General features: G+C 47.8%; 1 protein-coding gene and 1 long non-coding RNA gene across 5 annotated transcripts in view; one reads left to right on the top strand and one right to left on the bottom strand.

The window, feature by feature from the left end:
- Positions 1–416: 416 nt before the first annotated feature.
- LOC111770389 (uncharacterized) lies at positions 417–7,827 on the bottom strand. Its single transcript, XR_002803648.2, has 2 exons — positions 7,718–7,827; positions 417–3,457 (listed from the first exon to the last, which is right to left on the bottom strand). It is a non-coding gene; the product is annotated as an uncharacterized lncRNA (long non-coding RNA).
- Positions 7,430–17,409, top strand: part of LGMN (legumain) — a 27,594-nt gene continuing 17,614 nt past the window's right edge. For 2 of the 4 annotated variants that reach the window (XR_011432113.1, XM_001497437.7), the window contains exons 1-2: positions 7,430–7,587; positions 12,362–12,528. Coding sequence is in view for 2 of the 4 variants with exons in the window: in XM_001497437.7 (XP_001497487.2) it covers positions 12,391–12,528 (138 nt within the window). In the remaining 2 variants the exon portion in view is untranslated. The remainder of the gene's footprint in view (positions 7,588–12,361; positions 12,529–17,409) is intronic. The other 2 variants (XM_005605410.4, XR_011432114.1) reach the window with 2 other exon arrangements.

The following is a 17,409-nucleotide window of genomic DNA, read 5'->3' as shown; positions in this document are numbered from 1 at the left end:
AGGAAATACCTCATTCAATAAACAAAAATCAATTTCAAGTGGATTAAAGACCCCACAGGAGATGCCATTATAAAGCTATCACACTGGCAACAGGTAAAATGTCTGACAATACTAAGTGTTGGTGAGGTTGTGGAGAAAGGGAGACTCACACACATGGCTGGTAGGAATGTAAAGCGGGCCAATCCATTTGGAAACTGGTTTGGCATTGTAAAGAAAAGTTGGAAATGTCATTTATTCTGTGAGGTCGTCATTGTATTCGTAGGCATTTACCCAAGAGAAACTCATGCATGTGTGCATCAGGATACGTGAATAATAAGATTCATATCAGCATCGCTCCAAACCTGGAATTAACCCAAATGTCCATTAGCAATAGAAAGGTAAATTGTGATCTAACCAGAAAACATAAGATGATGCAATGAAAATGAATGAAGTACTTTTATGAGCGGTCACACAGAAGGCTGTCATCTACATAACGTTTGTTAAAAGAAGCAAGCATAAAAGAACAGCATCATCCCAACTGTGTAAAGTGCAAAAACAGTTGAAATCAAACTATATTGTTTCAAGATATAAACTTAGGTGCCAAACGTATAAAGAAATGCAAAGAAATAATGATTGTGATGACAGGGGTCAGCTTCTGGGAGGTGGGGAAGGAATTGTGACCAGGTTGGGGCACATGGGGGACTACTGAGGTGCGAGTGATGTTTTATTTCTTGACCTGAATGGTGGGTACATGGGTGATTTTGTTTTATAATTATTCATTCAACTATGTATACATGTTTTTAAGCACTTTTCTGTGCCTTGCTACATTTCGCAATACAAATAAATAAATAAGTCTTGGGAATCTGGTGGGAAGAGCCTTTCAGGCAGAGGAAAAGCCAGTGGAAGGGTTCTGAGGTAGGAAAGAGCTTGGCGTGTTTGAATGTCACTAAGAGGCCAGTGAGGCCTGCGGGGAGGGAGCCAGGGGGCAGGTAGCGGGAGATAAGGTCAGAGGGGAAGCTGGGAGCCAGGTCACGGGGAGCCTCACAGGCAATGATAAGGTTTGGTCAGGGCAGAGAGGCAGTCTTCTAAAAGTGTAAGATCTAAAAATGTAAGCGGTCTGGCTGCTGTGCAGAGGACAGTTTGCCAGATAGTGAAAGACTAATCTAGAAAGTGCAATGGGGTGTGAATGAAGAAGAAAATGAACAATGGTTATCTTCTATGTGCCTTTGTCTTCCCGCAGTTTTTCAAAGTTGATTCTTATTTCCATTTCATGGACAAGAACACCCAGCTGATAAGTTCTGGAACCAAGAATCAAACCCAGATCAGTCTGACACAAAGACCAAAGCTTGCGCCAGAGATGCCGTCCGCTGGGCTGGCATTTGGTGACCTGAGTTTCCATTCTCTCTCTTTCTCTCCCATACATTAGCTCAAAGATTTAAGGCAAATTGCTTCACTTGTCTATCTATAAAATAAGAGTTAGAATCCCCAAAAGGGAATGCTGTAAATGATTGTATTAGTTTGGCTAGGTCAGTGGTTCTTAAACTTGTGTGCGACAGAATCCACTGGAGAGCTTTGAAAACAGATTTCTGGGTCCCATCCCCAGAATTCCTGATTTAGTAGGTGTATTAGTTTCCTGTTGCTCCTGCAACAAATTATCACAAACTTAGCCATTTAAAACCGTGGAAATGTATTATCTTACAGTTCTGGAGGTTTGAAAAGTGAGTCTTACGGGGTTAAAGTCAAGGTGACAGCAGAGCCATGTTCCTTCTGGAAGCCTCAGCAAAGAATCCATTTCCTTGCCTTTTCCAGGTTCCACAGGCTGCCTGCATTCCTTGGCCAGTGCCTTCTTCCTTCATCTTGACAGCACATCACTCCAGCCTTGCTTCTCTCATCACATTTCCTCTCAACCTGATTCTCCTGCCTCCCTCTTAGAAAGACCCTTGTTAGTACATCAGGTCTACCTGGGTAATCCAGGTAACCTCGCCATCTCAAGATCTGTAACTTCATCACATCTGCAAAGGCCATTTTTCCATGTAAGGTGACATGTTCACACGTTTTGGTGATTAGGACATGGACATCTTTGGGGGCTAATATTCTGTCTACCACAGTAGATATGGGATGGGTCCCAGGAATTTGCATTTCTAACAAGACCCCAGGCGACACTCATGCTGCTGGTCCAGGAACCATGCTTTGAGAACCACAGGGGTAGGCTAACTACTATAGCAAGTGATCCCCAAATATGTAATGGCTCAAACACAACAGAAGTTTATTTCTTGCTCATGTAACAGTCCTGGGTGGGTGAACATGTTCTTCAAATACTCATTCAGAGACTCAAGATGGAGGAAGTTATGCCAACTTCAACACATGGCTTCTAGGGCCATCTTAGGGGAAAGAGCATAGGGGGACAGTGAGAGGTTTTTGCAGGCTGAGCCTAAAGTGGTTCCCCTCACCTTGGTTATGTTTTCATTTTATTGGCTAGAACTCAGTCACGTGGTCACAGCTGACTGCAAGGGAGGCTGGGAAATGTAGTCTAGAGGTGTGTCCAGGAGAAGGGGAAAACATGGACTGTGGTGAGCAGGGGGCAGCATCTGTTCCAAAGGCAGATACTGAGCAAATATAAAAAGGCTCAGTATGAACTTCAAGGCTGTTCCTACGAGAGCACAATGCTTAATCCCATTCTGCATTTTACTTTTCGAATGGTTGGGGCACTTGCCTGAGTGTGGTAGGAAATGCGGGCAGTGTCTGAGGAGGGGACTTAGTGAGGCTAATGGGTCAGGGTGGCCTGGAGCTGGCTGGGGCTTGTGATGGGATATGAGACCCAGGGAAATGCAGTCCCCAGAAGGCTCCTCTCCCAGTGACGATGAAGTGCAGGTCCAACCTGGAGCCAGATCTCATCAGCTTTGTGTTCATCCAACTCCACCGTAAGCCTCTTTGGAACCCTCTAGCCCTGTGGGCACACTGCTGAGGGCACAGGAGGAATGTGTATTTATCTCCTACTGCTGTGTAACAAATTACCAGAAATTCACCAGCGTGAAAAAACAGGCCTTGATTATGCGTTCTGTTGGTGAGAATTCCTGGTGAACTCAACTAGGTTCTGTGCTTAGGGTGTGACAGACTGAAATCAAGGTGGTGGCCCATCCGGGCTCTCATTTGGGGACTCTGGGAAGAATCCTTCTATGCTCATTCAGGTGGGTGGCAGAATTCCATTATTTGTGGTTGTAGGACTGAGGGCCCCATTTCCTTGCTGGCTATCAGCTGGAGAACTTTCTTACTTCCTTACGGCTGCCTGCATCTCTGTGGCCCGTCCATCTTCAAACCAGCAATGACTCTCTACCACCAACCAGAGAAAATTGTGCTTAATTTTAAAGGGCTCATGCAGTTAGAGTAGGCTCATCTGCCCAGATAATCTTCTTTTTGCCGTGTCACATAACATAATCACGGGAGTGGTACTTCATCATATTCAGAGGTTTCATCCACACTGAAAGAGGAAGAGATTACACACGAGTGAGAGTTATTGGGGGCCATTCTTAGAATACCGCCTACTACAGAGTTAAATGAATGCTTAAGGATTGACCAGAAGAGATGGTGCCTCCCGTGTGTACAGGAGCACAGCAAACGCACTTCACTTTATCACGCCATTTATAATTCTATTGATATTTACTTACTGAGCCCCTACTGTAGGACAGCTACTGTTTTCGGCACTGGGGGTATAGAAATAAATGAAATAGACTGGCCCCTGCCCTTATATTTCAGTGGAGAGCCAGGAAATTAACTAGCAAATGCATGAAGGGAGAAAGCAAATCCAGGGAGAAAACTAGAGAGGGATGGAATTTGTGTGCTATTTTCGGTCGGCTGGCCCAGGACCGCCTCTCTGCGGAGGAGCCAACTGTGTGACCGGAAGGGGAAGGGAAGTCCAGCAAGAGGGACTGAGAATGCAAAGGCAAGAAGGCCATGGGGCTGGAGTGGAGGGAGTCATGTGGCAGGAAACGAGGTCATGCAGATGGGCAGGAGTCAGGTGATGTGGCCTGGGTAGGAGTTTATTCTGTGAGGGATGGCACGTTTTTCGAGCTGGAAATCACGAAGAAAAGTTTTGGAAATAGTGATGATAGCTGCACAACAATGTGACTATAATTAATGCCACTGAACTGTACATGTAAAAGTGGTTAAAATGGCAAATTTCATGTTACATATATTTTACTGCAATTAAAAAATAAATTGAAAAGAAAGGGGAAAAAAAGAATAAGTAGTTCTTGGTCAGAATAAAAATAAAGGGAGTCGGGGGCCAGAGGAAACAGCATAATTAAATGCCCAGGGAGGGGAGGGTATGGACATTAAAAAAAAAAAAAAAAGATCATCTGAAGGAGGCCCCAGGGGGGCTTCTGGGGTGCTGGCCAGGCTCGGTTTTTTATTTGGGTGCTGGTTACATGGATGTGTTTACTTGGTGGAAATTTATTGAGCTGCACATTTATAATTTGTGCATTTTTCTCTATGTGTGTTATACTTCTATGCATTGAAATATTTATGCTTAAAAACAAGTTCAGTCTGTCTGTGGTGGGGAGAATTGACGGCAGGGACCCGGCACTCATCATGCACTCAGTAAATAGCTGACACTTGGCTGGGCTCTGGTCTAAGTTTTTTCATTACATGAATTAGTTCATTTGATCTTTACAACAAGCCTATGAAGCACAGAGAGGTGAGGTGATTGTCCAGGGTCACACAGCCAGGAAGTGGCAGAGATGGAATCGAAACCCAGGCAGTCTGGATCCAGAGTCCATGCCTTCAACCATCACATCAAACAGAATGAATGAATGATGTGTTCAGCTCTCTCTCTCTCTAAACCACAGATTCCCAACATGGTGTAGGGGGCGCAGATTTTGCACCCCCTTCCCAAGACTTCTTTTGGCAATGTCTGGAGACATTTTTGGCTGTTATGACTTGGGAGAGGGGTGCTACTGGCATCAGATGGTTAGTGGCCAGGGATGCTGCTAAACATTCTGCAACACAGAGGACAGCCCCCCGCCCCGCTGAAGGAAGAATTACCTGGCCCCAAATGTCAGTGGAACTGAGGTTGAGAAACCCTGCTCTAAACCTACCCTATTTCTTTCACTCTTTCTCCAATTCTTGTTGCTTTAAAATCTTAATCTCTCACTTAATCTCCCACTTGTAGATTAAAAAAAAGACTCCCAATCTGAAATGGCTCCTCAGTGTTCTTATCTCTGGAGACTGAGTTATCTGCTACATTCTTGTGCTATCACTTATCCCCATCTGGCATGAGCCTCACTAACCTATGATTACATGGTATGATAGCAAGAGTCCCACACCGTGACCTGTGAGAATTCTGCTGGAGCCATTTGATGGGGAGATCCCCATGCCTACAGGCCCAGAGGGAGCCTTCCTGCCTCCTGTGCAGTCCTGCCATCCTGAGGTTGTTTCAGTGCCTACCTTTCTGCTCCTGGCGCTTCCCATTGGTACAGCACTTCTCACACCATGCTGCCCTTCACGAGTGGGTACCAGGAGCACAGGCAGTGCCCAAGGTCACAGATCCCCACCTTCGTTTCTTCACTGGGATTCTAAATTTATAGCCCAGCAGCCAAAGGTGTCCTTTTAACCCAGGGGGTGCTAATATTTATGGGGCGCTTACTTGATATTAAGCACTGTGTTAACAAATTTCATTTTCAGAGAGGTCTTATGAAGTAGTGCTGTTCTTTCCATTTTACGGTTGAGGAAACCCAGGTGCTGAGAAGCTAAGTAACTTGCTCAGGTCACACAGCTTATAAGTGGTAGAGTTGGGATTTCAATCCAGGCAACTTGGCGGCAGGGCCCACCATGTGCACCCAGTTCCCACTCCAGGCCGCTCCCATCCCAGGCACCTCCTTGTGGCTGGCCCAGGTCAGCCACCTTGCAGCCTCTTCTGAGGCTCGTCTGATCGTCACCACGTCAAACCCCACATCGGCCCTCAACTTTCTGCCACCCTCCCTTGTCCCACACTCAGAGCTCACAGCCCGCACTGTTGCTGAGGGAGACTAAGGGGGCATCCCCGGCCCTCTGTTTACCCAAACATGCCTGATATCAGGCCAACACTTTCATCCCACTTCAACCGTGGAAGCCTAACCAGCCAAAGGCCGCCATTTATCTGAGTGAACTGAGGGAGTGATTAAGGACACACTCTGCCTCTCTTACTAGACGGTGAATTCCCAAGGGGATGGAACAGAGTCCTATTTCTTTCAATGCTCAGCTGCACCTGGTACATAAGGCACATCCACTAAATGTGTTGAATAAATGGTTGAATGAACTAATGCTCCCCACTGAGGAAGACTGTGAAAGCCGAGTGGTCGTGAGAATATTGGCTTCGTACTTGGGCAGACCTGGGCTTGAAGCCCATGGTCACTTCCCAGCTGTGATCATGGGTCAAGTACTTAACTCAGGGTTAGCAAACATTTTCTGTAAATGGTCAGACGGTAATATTTTCGATTTTGTGGGCCATACAGTCTCTCCCATAACCGTTCAACTCTGCCTTGTTTGCAAAAATGGCCAGAGATAACACCTAAACCAATGGGTGCGGCTGTGTTGTCATAGGCCTTTACTTACAAAAATAGGCAGCAGGCCCAGGGCAGTATGCTGACCCACGGCTTACCATAAAAAAAGAGTCTAAAAGAAGATCAAATGAGACAACTCATGAATGTGGTCCGAGATCTTGAGCTTGATGTCCTTGGGCAGGGTTATACTTATTCCCACACATCAATTCCATTCAATTCAACTTATCTGCTCCATCACATGACACTCGTATGTATAGTATTTCATTTTTCTCTCCAGTTCCCTGTGAGATAATAATACCCAACATTTGAGAAGTAGCATTGCCTAGGGATTAAAAGCACGAGATTCTGGAACTAGACTGCCTGGTCTGGTTTCTGGCTCTGCCACTTTAGAGGTATGTGACCTTCAGACAATAACCTTAACCTTCCTGCCATAACCTCTTTCAGTTGCTCTATCTGTAGAGCTGGCGTGACAATAACAGTGCCTATCTCTCATAGGGTTGCGACGAGGATTAAATGGTCTGCACCCTGGAATCACCTGGATGTCTTTAAAGATTCCAAACCCGGGCCACCTGAAGACCAATGACCTCAGAACAATCTCTGGGGTGAGAGGCATCAGTATTTCTGAAGCTTCCCTAGGTGGTTCCAATGTGCGGACAAGTTTGGAAACCAATGGGTTAAAGCGCTCTGCACGCTGGTTTTGATCCATCGGTGGACACTTCCGGAATCACTGCGTCTCCAGTCACCACGCAATCTGGTACCCCTCCCAGCTCATTGCACAGTCTGCTCCCCAGACTCCAGGAGCTATTGGGCCCAGAAGCCCCGGCCGGTGCACGCTGGGACTTGTAGTCCTTCTGGTGCTACGACCTCGCCCCCGCCTCCCATTGGCTTTCGCAGACGCCCCGCCCCGAAGCTCCACCAATCACCGCGGCGCAGTGAGCCCTCAAAACCGCGAGCGAGAGCGCTGCGCCGCAATCACTGCAGGGCCGACGTCGGAGGAGTCCCGTCTGAGGCTGCGCGCCGCGAGGAATTCCCACGGTCCTGCCGCCGCCGCCTCCGCGGTCTCCCGCCGCAGGTAACCGCGAGCCCCAGCGGGGGATCCGGGCCGGACCCCACGTCCGGGGCCAGGGCCTCCCGTCCCTGCAGCTCTTGGCCTCGTGGCCGGGACTTTCAGTTCCCCCTGCCCTGAGTAATCCGATTCTCACCGTGCGAAGGAGAGAATCCCGAGGGAAACCCTGCCACCTCTCAGCCGGCCATCCTGTGGGCGTGGGTGAGGGCTCTCTTTTGTGGCGCTTGCTCTGACCGGAAGCCCAGGCTCCTCCTCCAAGCGGAGAGAGGGACCGGCCAGAGAGGAGAGGGCGTTTGCTAAGGTCCCATAGCCGGGCTCTGGGGCGGGTTCCGATCTTCAGTCTGTTAACCGGTTAGGCTTGATGCTTTTAATGCGGAGGATCGCACTCGTTTCCAGCCAGTTCCCCGTAGACGGGCTGTTAACGACAACAAAAATACCGAAGCATATAAAAACATTTTGAGAAGTGAGTCAAGGAAGCTCTAGTTCTCAGAGGCTGGAGCTGGTGGGAATTACGGGATGACTCGCATCACCCATGGAAGTGAAAGTTAGCTGGATTTGGTCCCCTGCCCCTAACTTTTAAGAGTTGGGGTTATACCTACAGGGGTTCTTCTTTGCCGAGAATTGCAGAATCTGGCAGCTGGAAGAAGGAACTTTGTGTCACGTGCTTCGTTTTATGGATGAAAATAAATGCCCAGGGTTTGAGACTAGCCCTGTGGTGTGTAGTGAGCGGAGTCGCGCATCTTTCTTTACTGTCGGGCTGCATTCGTTAGCAAACATTCGCTGAGCCTTACTAAGCTCTTGGAGCCGGGTGATTTCGGGTAAGGGGAGGGGCGGGCTGTAGGGAACCATTCCGGTGTTACGGGGCTGGGGTACAGGTTTGCACAGGGGCAGCATCTGACCCTGACTTATGGGAAGAGGTAGAACTTTGCAGAGGAGGGGACGCTTGAATGGCATTTAGGGATGGGCAGTAGCTGGTGAGATGGAGGAGAAGAGCATCTCGCCTGGAAAACAGCGCGGTGAAGGCCTGGAAGGAGCCACGAGTTTGGACCTGGAGTCCTGGAGCCTGGTTGGAGCGGGAGGCTTCCCGTGGGTGGTGGATTTCACAGCGATGAGAATAGAGGTCCATCTTACAGGGCCTCCTGTGCTGCTGTAAGAGATTTGGATTTTTGTACTGGTGATGTGTTCTTTTTAGTACCTGCTGTGTTGTTTGCTAATTTAGGCATTTAAGCTGGTGGTGTCCATTCTATCGTTCACCAGCCAATCCTTTGACTCTAGTATTTTATTTATTTGCCCCTAAATATGAAGGGAAAAAGTCAGACACCAGTGCCTCCAGAGAAATGAGCCTCTTCAGAATTAAGGCGCATGAACCAGACTCAGAAGAAACTGATGTGCAAACCAGAGAGCCTGTTTAATGATTGTCGATGGAAAATGATGAAAGCCAGCCAGGCTGCACCTGTCATGTGGTCGGAGGGTACATTCTCGCTCCCTAGGGTGGGCCAGACATCACCTGTTTAAGTTTTTTGGAACATAGGTGTGTCTGTCGGTGTTTGCACATTGTCTCTGGCTGCTTTCGTGATACAATAGGAGAGTTGAATAGTTGTCAGGGAGATGGCATGACCTGCAAAGCTGAAAATATTTACTGTCCAGCCCTTCACAGAAGAAGCTTGCCCACCCCAAACTAGGGGAAGGCTTCCAGGGCCTTGGTTGTGGCCAGAAGGCTGCGTGGCTGAGCTCAACATGGGTAAGAGCTGCTGGTTGGTTCGCCTCAGTAGTGCTGTCACACCTGCTGTGTGGGTGCTACTGGAGACCTCTGGGGACAGAGGCGGTTTTGTTCGTTGGCTCTCTCTTGCCTGCCTTCACTGTCATTTGTTCATACCTTTGTATAATTGCACCTTTGATTGTTACCTCCCAGCCCCACAGGGAGCCCTGGTGAGGTCGAGCAGATTAGGGAGGGCCCCTCAGGTGTACATTGACACATTAACAGACCAGCGGCATCTGGCATGGGGCCGCCTGGGCAGTCCACTGCCCTCCTCTGTGCCCTGACCTCTTGTGTTAGGCACCATACTAAAAAATAATAAACAAACAAAAACCTTGGCTGTTTCGGGATAATCATAAGAACAAATCTGGGTCCTCCTACTGCAGTTACCCCAGCATCCGTGGACCTTGTGGTGGAGCGAAAGAAACCTGCATCTAGTACCACTTTACATGCTTAATTCTTACAGATTAAGAACTGAGTTCTTGGGAGTTGACGTCCAGGGGGCTTAGAGCAGTGTGTGAATGCCGGGCTGTGGGGCAGAGGCGACGAGAGCCTGCCAGGGTTCCTGAAGAGGCCTGTGGCATCAAAGTGTAGTCCTGGGCGGCCCCCAGAATTTGCTAGAAATGCAGAGTCTCAGGCCCTGCCAGGTCTACTGAATCAGAATCTGCATGTGAACAAGACCCCAGGTGACCTGGGCGCATGGTCAAGTTGGAGAAGTGCTGGCCCAAGGCGCTCTCAGTTTTCTAAACTCTACCAGACTCAGGGCTTCCTGTTTCTTCACTTAGGGGAGAAAATCCGTCATTTTGAGTTTTAGTGCGGTGTCAGACACAGCATGCTAAGTGTGGGTTCCTCGGTTTAGCGGGGGTTCGTGGCTTAGCTGGCTGTGTGCTCCGTGAGGCCAGAGCCTTTGTGCTCTCCCTGCTGCCTTCCCAGCACCCGGCTGGTTGTCTGGCAGGGCAGGTGTTCAGGAGACTCCGGACAGGTGGTTGAATGAGTGAATGAATAGGCAGATGAGTGAATGTGCACTCTTTTGCCAAATGGCGTGAGGCGGAGGCGGCCTCGTAGACTTTGTTCTGCTGTGAGTCCCTACGTCTCAAAGACTGTTTTCCCTCTTATCTCAGAGTGACAGGCCTGGCTCTGTCACAGGAAGATTGTGTTTTTTATTTGTTTTTTTAAAAATAACGTATTCAGGACACAGGGCCGGGTCTGATCTGAGTATGCAAAATGGCTAGGACTCAGCCTAAGTCCTGCCTTTTGTGCCTTACAACTTTATGTAAAGTTTTGGCAACGGAGTATAAAATTGGACACGTACTTCGTTAAGAGTAAAGCCTTGAGACTCAGAACCGTGTCTCCGAAAGACTGCACAGGAATTCCGAAGGCATGGGGTCTGGTCTCTGGCCAGAGCTGACTGTCCGCGGATGTTGGGCCATCACTTCTCTCTTGCTTCAGCCTCCCCTTCTGTAAAACAAGGGTTAAAATATTTGCCCTGATATTATGTTAAGTGAAATAAGCCAGACAGAGAAAGACAAACACCGTATGATGTCACTCGTGTGGAAGATAAACAAACCCATGGACAAGGAGAACAGACTAGTGGTTACCAGAGGGGAAGGGGGTGGGGGGAGGGCAAAAGGGGTAAAGGGGCACATGTGTATGGTGACGGATAAAAGCTAGACTATTGGTGGTGAGCACGATGCAGTCTATACAGAAACTGGTACATAATGATGTACACCTGAAATTACACAATGCTATAAACCAATATGACCTCCATAAAATAATTAAAAAAAAAATTTGCCCTGCCTGTTGTACAGAATACATGTAAATAGATTGTGTTATACAAAGATTTTGACTATAGCTTATCACAAACTTATAAATTACCCCTCAATGTTTACATTAAATGTATATTAAATTTCACACTTTTTAAAATTTTACAAACTTTATTGTATAAATAATATACATGAATTGTAGTAAAAAGAGATGACTAGGAAGCAGAAAATTATCCTTAATTCCGTCTACCACCCGACAATAACTACTATTAACTTTCATGTCTGCTTTCCACATTTTTTTATGCGCATATTACATGTATATTTTTTTCTTATAAACGGTTCATAGTATGTGGTAGACGTTTTTCCAACATGATGAATTTTCTTTTTTTTTTTTTTAAAGATTTTATTTTTTCCTTTTTCTCCCCAAAGCCCCCCGGTACATAGCTGTATATTCTTAGTTGTGGGTCCTTCTAGTTGTGGCATGTGGGACACCACCTCACCATGGCTTGATGAGCGGTGCCCTGTCAGTGCCCAGGATTCAAACTGACGAAACACTGGGTCACCTGCAGCAGAGCGTATGAACTTAACCACTTGGCCACGGGGCCGGCCCCTACGATGAATTTTCTTGATGAGTTTTACCTGCTGTATTCCAAGTTGTGACAAAAACTCTAAAAGGTTGCCCAAGTAGCTTTCTTGATCTTCTTTGGTTTATATTCATGACTTCAACCTGTAGTGACGGTTGGGAGATCCGGGCAGCCCCCTTCACCTGGGGAAAGGGACAGCAGAGCTAAAAATAAACTTTTACTCTGTCATCAGTTTTATCCTCTACATGTTCTGTCTGGTGACTATGTGGTCTTGTCTTTTTTTTTTTAAAGAAGAGACACAACTTTTTTAATTTTTTAATTTAATTTAATTTATTTTTTTTGAGGAAGATTAGCCCTGAGCTAACATCTGCTGCCAATCCTCCTCTTTTTGCTGAGGAAGACTGGCCCTGAGCTAACATCCATGCCAATCTTCCTCTACTTTATACGTGGGACGCCTACCGCAGCATGGCATGCCATGCGGTGCCATGTCCGCACCCGGGATCCGAACCGGCAAACCCTGGTCCGCCGAAGCGGAACATGCGCATTTAACCGCTGCGCCACTCGGCCAGCCCCTGGTCTTGTCTTTTTGATCCAGTTACTCTGATATTTTTTAGGAGCCAACAGTATTCTTCTGTTCTTGTCATTTCTTTTTCGCTTGACTGCTTTTTTCTTCCCAGATTTCCAGGGTAGACCTCCAAGGTGCAGAATGATCTGGGAAGTAGCTGTGTTACTCAGCTTGGTCCTGGGAGTTGGTGCTCTTCCCATGGACGACCCTGAGGATGGAGGCAAGCACTGGGTGGTGATTGTCGCGGGTTCAAATGGCTGGTCTAATTATAGGCACCAGGTAAGAAAATGACTCATCTTTTTCTTTATGACACTGTCATTCTGTAAACAATCCTGGACAGCGGTAATAGAACAGACTTTTTAAAAAGCCATTTACACTCCTATTAGGCTGACGAAATGTGTGTTGGCAAAGATGTGGAGAAATGGGAAGCCTTATACGTTGCTGGGGGCATTAGAAAATGGTACAGCTATTTTGGAAAACAGTTTGGCATTTCCTCAAAATGCATCTCAATCTAAGGCAGGGTTTCTCCGCCTTGGCACTGTCGACATTCGGGGGCAGGTAATGCTTTGCTGTGGGGGGCTGTCCCGCATATTGTAGGATGGTTAGTAGCACCCTGGGCCTCACCCACTAGATACCAGGAGCATCACCCTCTCCTGTAACAACACAAATGTCTCCTGCCTTTGCCAAATGTCTCTAGTTGAGACCCGCTGGTCTAAGGCTGCATTTTGTAGATAAGGAAACTGAGACTAAAACGGAGGAGGTGACGCCCGAGGCCGCATGGCAAGTGGAGGTGCAGACGGGGCTGAGGCCGGGGCTCTGGTAAGAGCATCACGAGCCTCTTTGCCCTCCACACCTCTGCCCTTCGGCTCCCCCCTCACAGCCTCCTCCCTTCTTCCCTGGCATTCACACCAGATCAGCCTGGCAGACAGAGAGGAAAGAGCCCACGTCCATAAACACGTGGAAAGTGCAGCCTCCTGGTGGGGAAGTAACTGGTGCAGCTGCTGTGGGAAACAGCCTGGGAGTTCCTCCAAAGGTGAACCAGCACTGCCCTGTGACCCAGCCGTTCCACCCCTAGGTGTGGACCCAAGAGAAGTGAACACGTGTTCACACAAAAACTCATACTCGAATGATCACAGCAGCATTATTCATAATGGCCAGAAAGTGGAAACAAGCCAAATGTCCATCAACTGATGAATGGGTAAACAAAATGTGGTATGTCCATATGATGGAATATTATTAGGCCATAAAAAGGAGTAAAGTACTGATATGTGCTTCAATATGGACGAACCTTAAAAAGATGCTGAGTGAAAGAAGCCAGTCCACTAAGGACCACATACTGTAGGATTTCATTTCTCAGAAATGTCTAGAATAGGGAAATACACAGAGACAGAAAGCAGATTAGGAGTTGGCCAAGGCCTTGGTGGAGGGGAGAATGGAGAATGACTACTAATGGGTATGAGGTCTCTTTTTGAGGTGATGAAAATGTTCTGGAATTAGATAGTGGTGATGGTTGCATGACTGTGAATATACTGGAAACCGCTAAGTTGTATATTTTAAAGATTTTATTTTTTCCTTTTTCTCCCAAAAGCCCCCCAGTACATAGTTGTATATTCTTCGTTGTGGGTCCTTCTAGTTGTGGCATGTGGGATGCCGCCTCAGCGTGGTTTGATGAGCAGTGCCATGTCCGTGCCCAGGATTCGAACCAACGAAACACTGGGCCGCCTGAAGTGGAGCGCGCGAACTTAACCACTCGGCCACGGGGCCAGCCCCTAGGTTGTATATTTTAAAAGGCTGACTTTGATGGTATGTGAATTATATCTCAATCAAGCTGTTATTTAAAAAGTTGTTTAATCTTTTAATTCCCGGAAGCAGGATGCATAGACTCTGACGGTATGTGGTGGGCTCTCTTCTAAGAGCCCGTTACTCCTGTAACCCCTGTGGTGGGGTTACAGGCAGTAGGTCTGGTTCTTACTCCCTCTTTATGAATGAGTGGACTGAGGAATAGAAAGGATGAGCCGTTCACCCACCATGGCACCAATGGCCAAGTGGTCAAGTGGGGATTCAAACCCAGGCCGACTAGTTCTGGAACAGCACTGTCCAGGAGGACAGCCACATGTGTCATGGTGAATTTTCTAGTAGCCCTGATTTTAAATAGTAAAAAGAAACAGGTGAAATAAACTTTAATATATGTGTATCGAATTTAACCCAATCTATCCAGACTATTATCATTTCACTTGTAATCAATATAAAAAGTTAATAATGAATACTATTTCTTTGTACCAAGTCCTTGAAGTCCAGTGTGCATTTATATCCATGGTGCCTTCAGCTCGGACTGGCCACATTTGAAGTGCTCAGTCGCCACGTGTGGCCAGTGGCTGCCGTATGGGACAGCGCGGCCCAGGGTCTGTGCTCCCGATGGTCTGGCAGTGCTGCCTCGAGTATGGTTCCCTCCTGGGAAGTCAGTTTTTGTATGTTAAATATGGGGTTGGTTTAAATGAACTCCCTACCAGCTCTCAACTTGGTGATTACTGAATGACTTATTTCTCACATGGTTTTTGTGTGTTAGCCGAATAGGAAATTTGGCTTGTTTAAAAAGTTCTTGTCGTGGCAAAATGGTCCCTCTTGCTTTGAATACTTAACCATGGACCTGACCCGCTTACGGAGGAGCACCCAGGTCGGCAACTGCTCAGCTCTGAGCTTTCTCCTCCCTCTCTCTCCACGAGTTAGAAAGATGGGGTAGTGAGTGCAGATCACCGATAGAGAACAGGCTGATTCGCCAGCCACCCTGGGTTTTATACAACCAACTTTAAAAAAATATTGGTTAAACATTATTAAGTATGGATAGCCAATTACCCTTTGCTCCCAGAAAACCTTTTTTAAAAAAAGTGTTGCCAGGTTCCCTGGGTAAAATACTCAGTGTCAAAATAGAGTGAAGGGAGGCATGGCAGTGGCCGTGGACTGAGATATTTGTCCCGAAATCAGAGGGGGTGATGGCCCTGAGGCTGTGCAGAGGGAAAACGCTTGTGCTGAATTATGGCTGACCTCTGCCCATATCCCACCTGGCCTGGTTCTCTTCCCAGCCAGCTGCCAACATCTGCTTTCTTGATTTTGGAGGCTAATCATTAAAAGAGCATTTGAAAGAACTTTCCTCGTGGAACCTATATAGACTTTCAAACATACATTTTTATAGAGGTTTTCGTTTTCCTTGGATTAACACAGCACTCATGGCAAATTTCTTTTTTGTTTAGGGAAGATGAATACACCAGGCACAGTTGAATCGTTGCTAAGTGTTCTGCTATGTGTTTTACGATGGTTCTTTAAACCGTGATTTGTCTTGACCGCATTGGATGTCTCAGTTTTCCGTTTGGGGCTGGGATTAACAGATGACAGAGAGGGAGGTGGGTCAGAGGTGATGCTGGTGGGACCATCTGCATCAGTGTCCTGAGTGTGGGGCCGGTAAGGCCTTCCTTGTGAGGGCAGATTCCTGCAATGGTGGGAGCAGAAGCCGGCCAGCAGTGAGTGGAGGAGAGAGGGAGAGGTCCCGAAGTACGGGCAGCACATGGTGACAGCTGCATGGTGACAGGTTTGTGAAGGGAAAAGAAGTAGGTCACTAGGGGAGGAATGGGGGTTGGAGGATGGAGAGATTTGAGCGTGTGAAGGAAGATCTAAAGCCAAGAGGAAGGGAGGTGATTGTTGAAGTAGATTGAAGGCAAAGTTCACTGTCGCGCGGGCCATCAGGAGGACTTTGAGGATGACAGGAGTTGGGAGGAGAGGCAGATGTGGGCCAGATCACTAGGAGAATGGGGTTGGGGCAGGGGCTTGAGGTAGTGCTGGGCAGTGGGCTCCCAAGGAGAGTGTCATTTGGTGTTGTGTTGGCAGGAGAACAGGAGTGGTGGGAGAGTGGCGGAGGGGGAGGAGCTGTGAGAGGGCTGACGGGGCTCTGTGGTCTGGAGCTGGGGGTCGTGGTGGAGAGGAGGGAGCGCCCCTGCCCCCCGGGAAGCGCTCAGAGCATGTGTGTCCTGGGTGGGAGGAGGCAGGGAGGCAGAGAGAGGGAGAAGCCTGGAACTCGTTCCTGGAGAAGGATATGTGATTATGGAGGGTCGGCAGAGACCACCTTCGGACAGACCACCTTCCGCTTTATAGATTGTAACAATGTGTGCAATTACCACTGTTTAAAGACAGCATAGGGGCTGGCCCCGTGGCTGAGTGGTTAAGTTCGCGCACTCCGCTGCAGGCGGCTCAGTGTTTCAACGGTTCGAATCCTGGGCGCGGACATGGCACTGCTCATCAAACCATGCTGAGGCAGCGTCCCACATACCACAACTAGAAGGACCCACAACGAAGAATATACAACTGTGGACCGGGGGGCTTTGTGGAGGAAAAGGAAAAAATAAAATCTTAAAAAAAAATAAAAAAATAAAGACAGCATAGGTTTACATGTGATACAATTCCCCTATTATAATTGTATAGTTTGGTGATTTTTAGTGAATTCATATCATTGTGCACCCATTTTCACAGTCCAGTTTTAGGACACTTTCATCTTTCTGGAAAGTTCCCTCCTGTCCGTTTGTGGTCAGTCCCTGCTCCTGCCCAGCCCCATGTAACTGCAGTTCTGCCTTCTATGTCTGTTGTGTGGCCTTCTCTAAAAACTTCATATAAATGGAATTGTACAATATGTAGTTCTTTGAGTCTGGCTTCCTTCACTTAACGTAATGTTTTTGAGGTTAATCCATGTTGTTGCAAAGCATCACTTTTATATTTAAAAAAAGAAACAGGCTTTTAAAGAGGTTACGGGGGAAGGGATGAGGATGCAGGGCAGAGCGGGCCGGAGGGAGCGAGAGCGCGGTCAGCAGAGGCTGGCTGGCCTGCACCGGCCGGGGCAGCACGTGATGGACGTGGGCTTCGGCCTTGCATGGCCTCGGGTGACCCCCGCTCTCCGCTTACCTGCTGTGTTAGTTTGAACAATCACAGTCTTGCTTTAAACCTCTGATTCACCTCTGGAAAACGCAGGGCTGGTGGTGGGCTCAGTGAAGCAGCCCCGCAAAGCCCCCGAGCCAGGGCCTCGCCTCCACAGGGCTCGGGGCAGGCGTCAGGAAGTGATGCTCCGTCATGTGTCCATTAATAGGGGGACACGTTCTGAGAGTATGTTGTACGGTGATT

This window comes from Equus caballus, chromosome 24 (genome assembly GCF_041296265.1).
Source record: "Equus caballus isolate H_3958 breed thoroughbred chromosome 24, TB-T2T, whole genome shotgun sequence".
Taxonomy (NCBI): Eukaryota; Metazoa; Chordata; class Mammalia; order Perissodactyla; family Equidae; genus Equus; species Equus caballus.
This window is presented reverse-complemented; position numbering and strand designations above follow the sequence as displayed.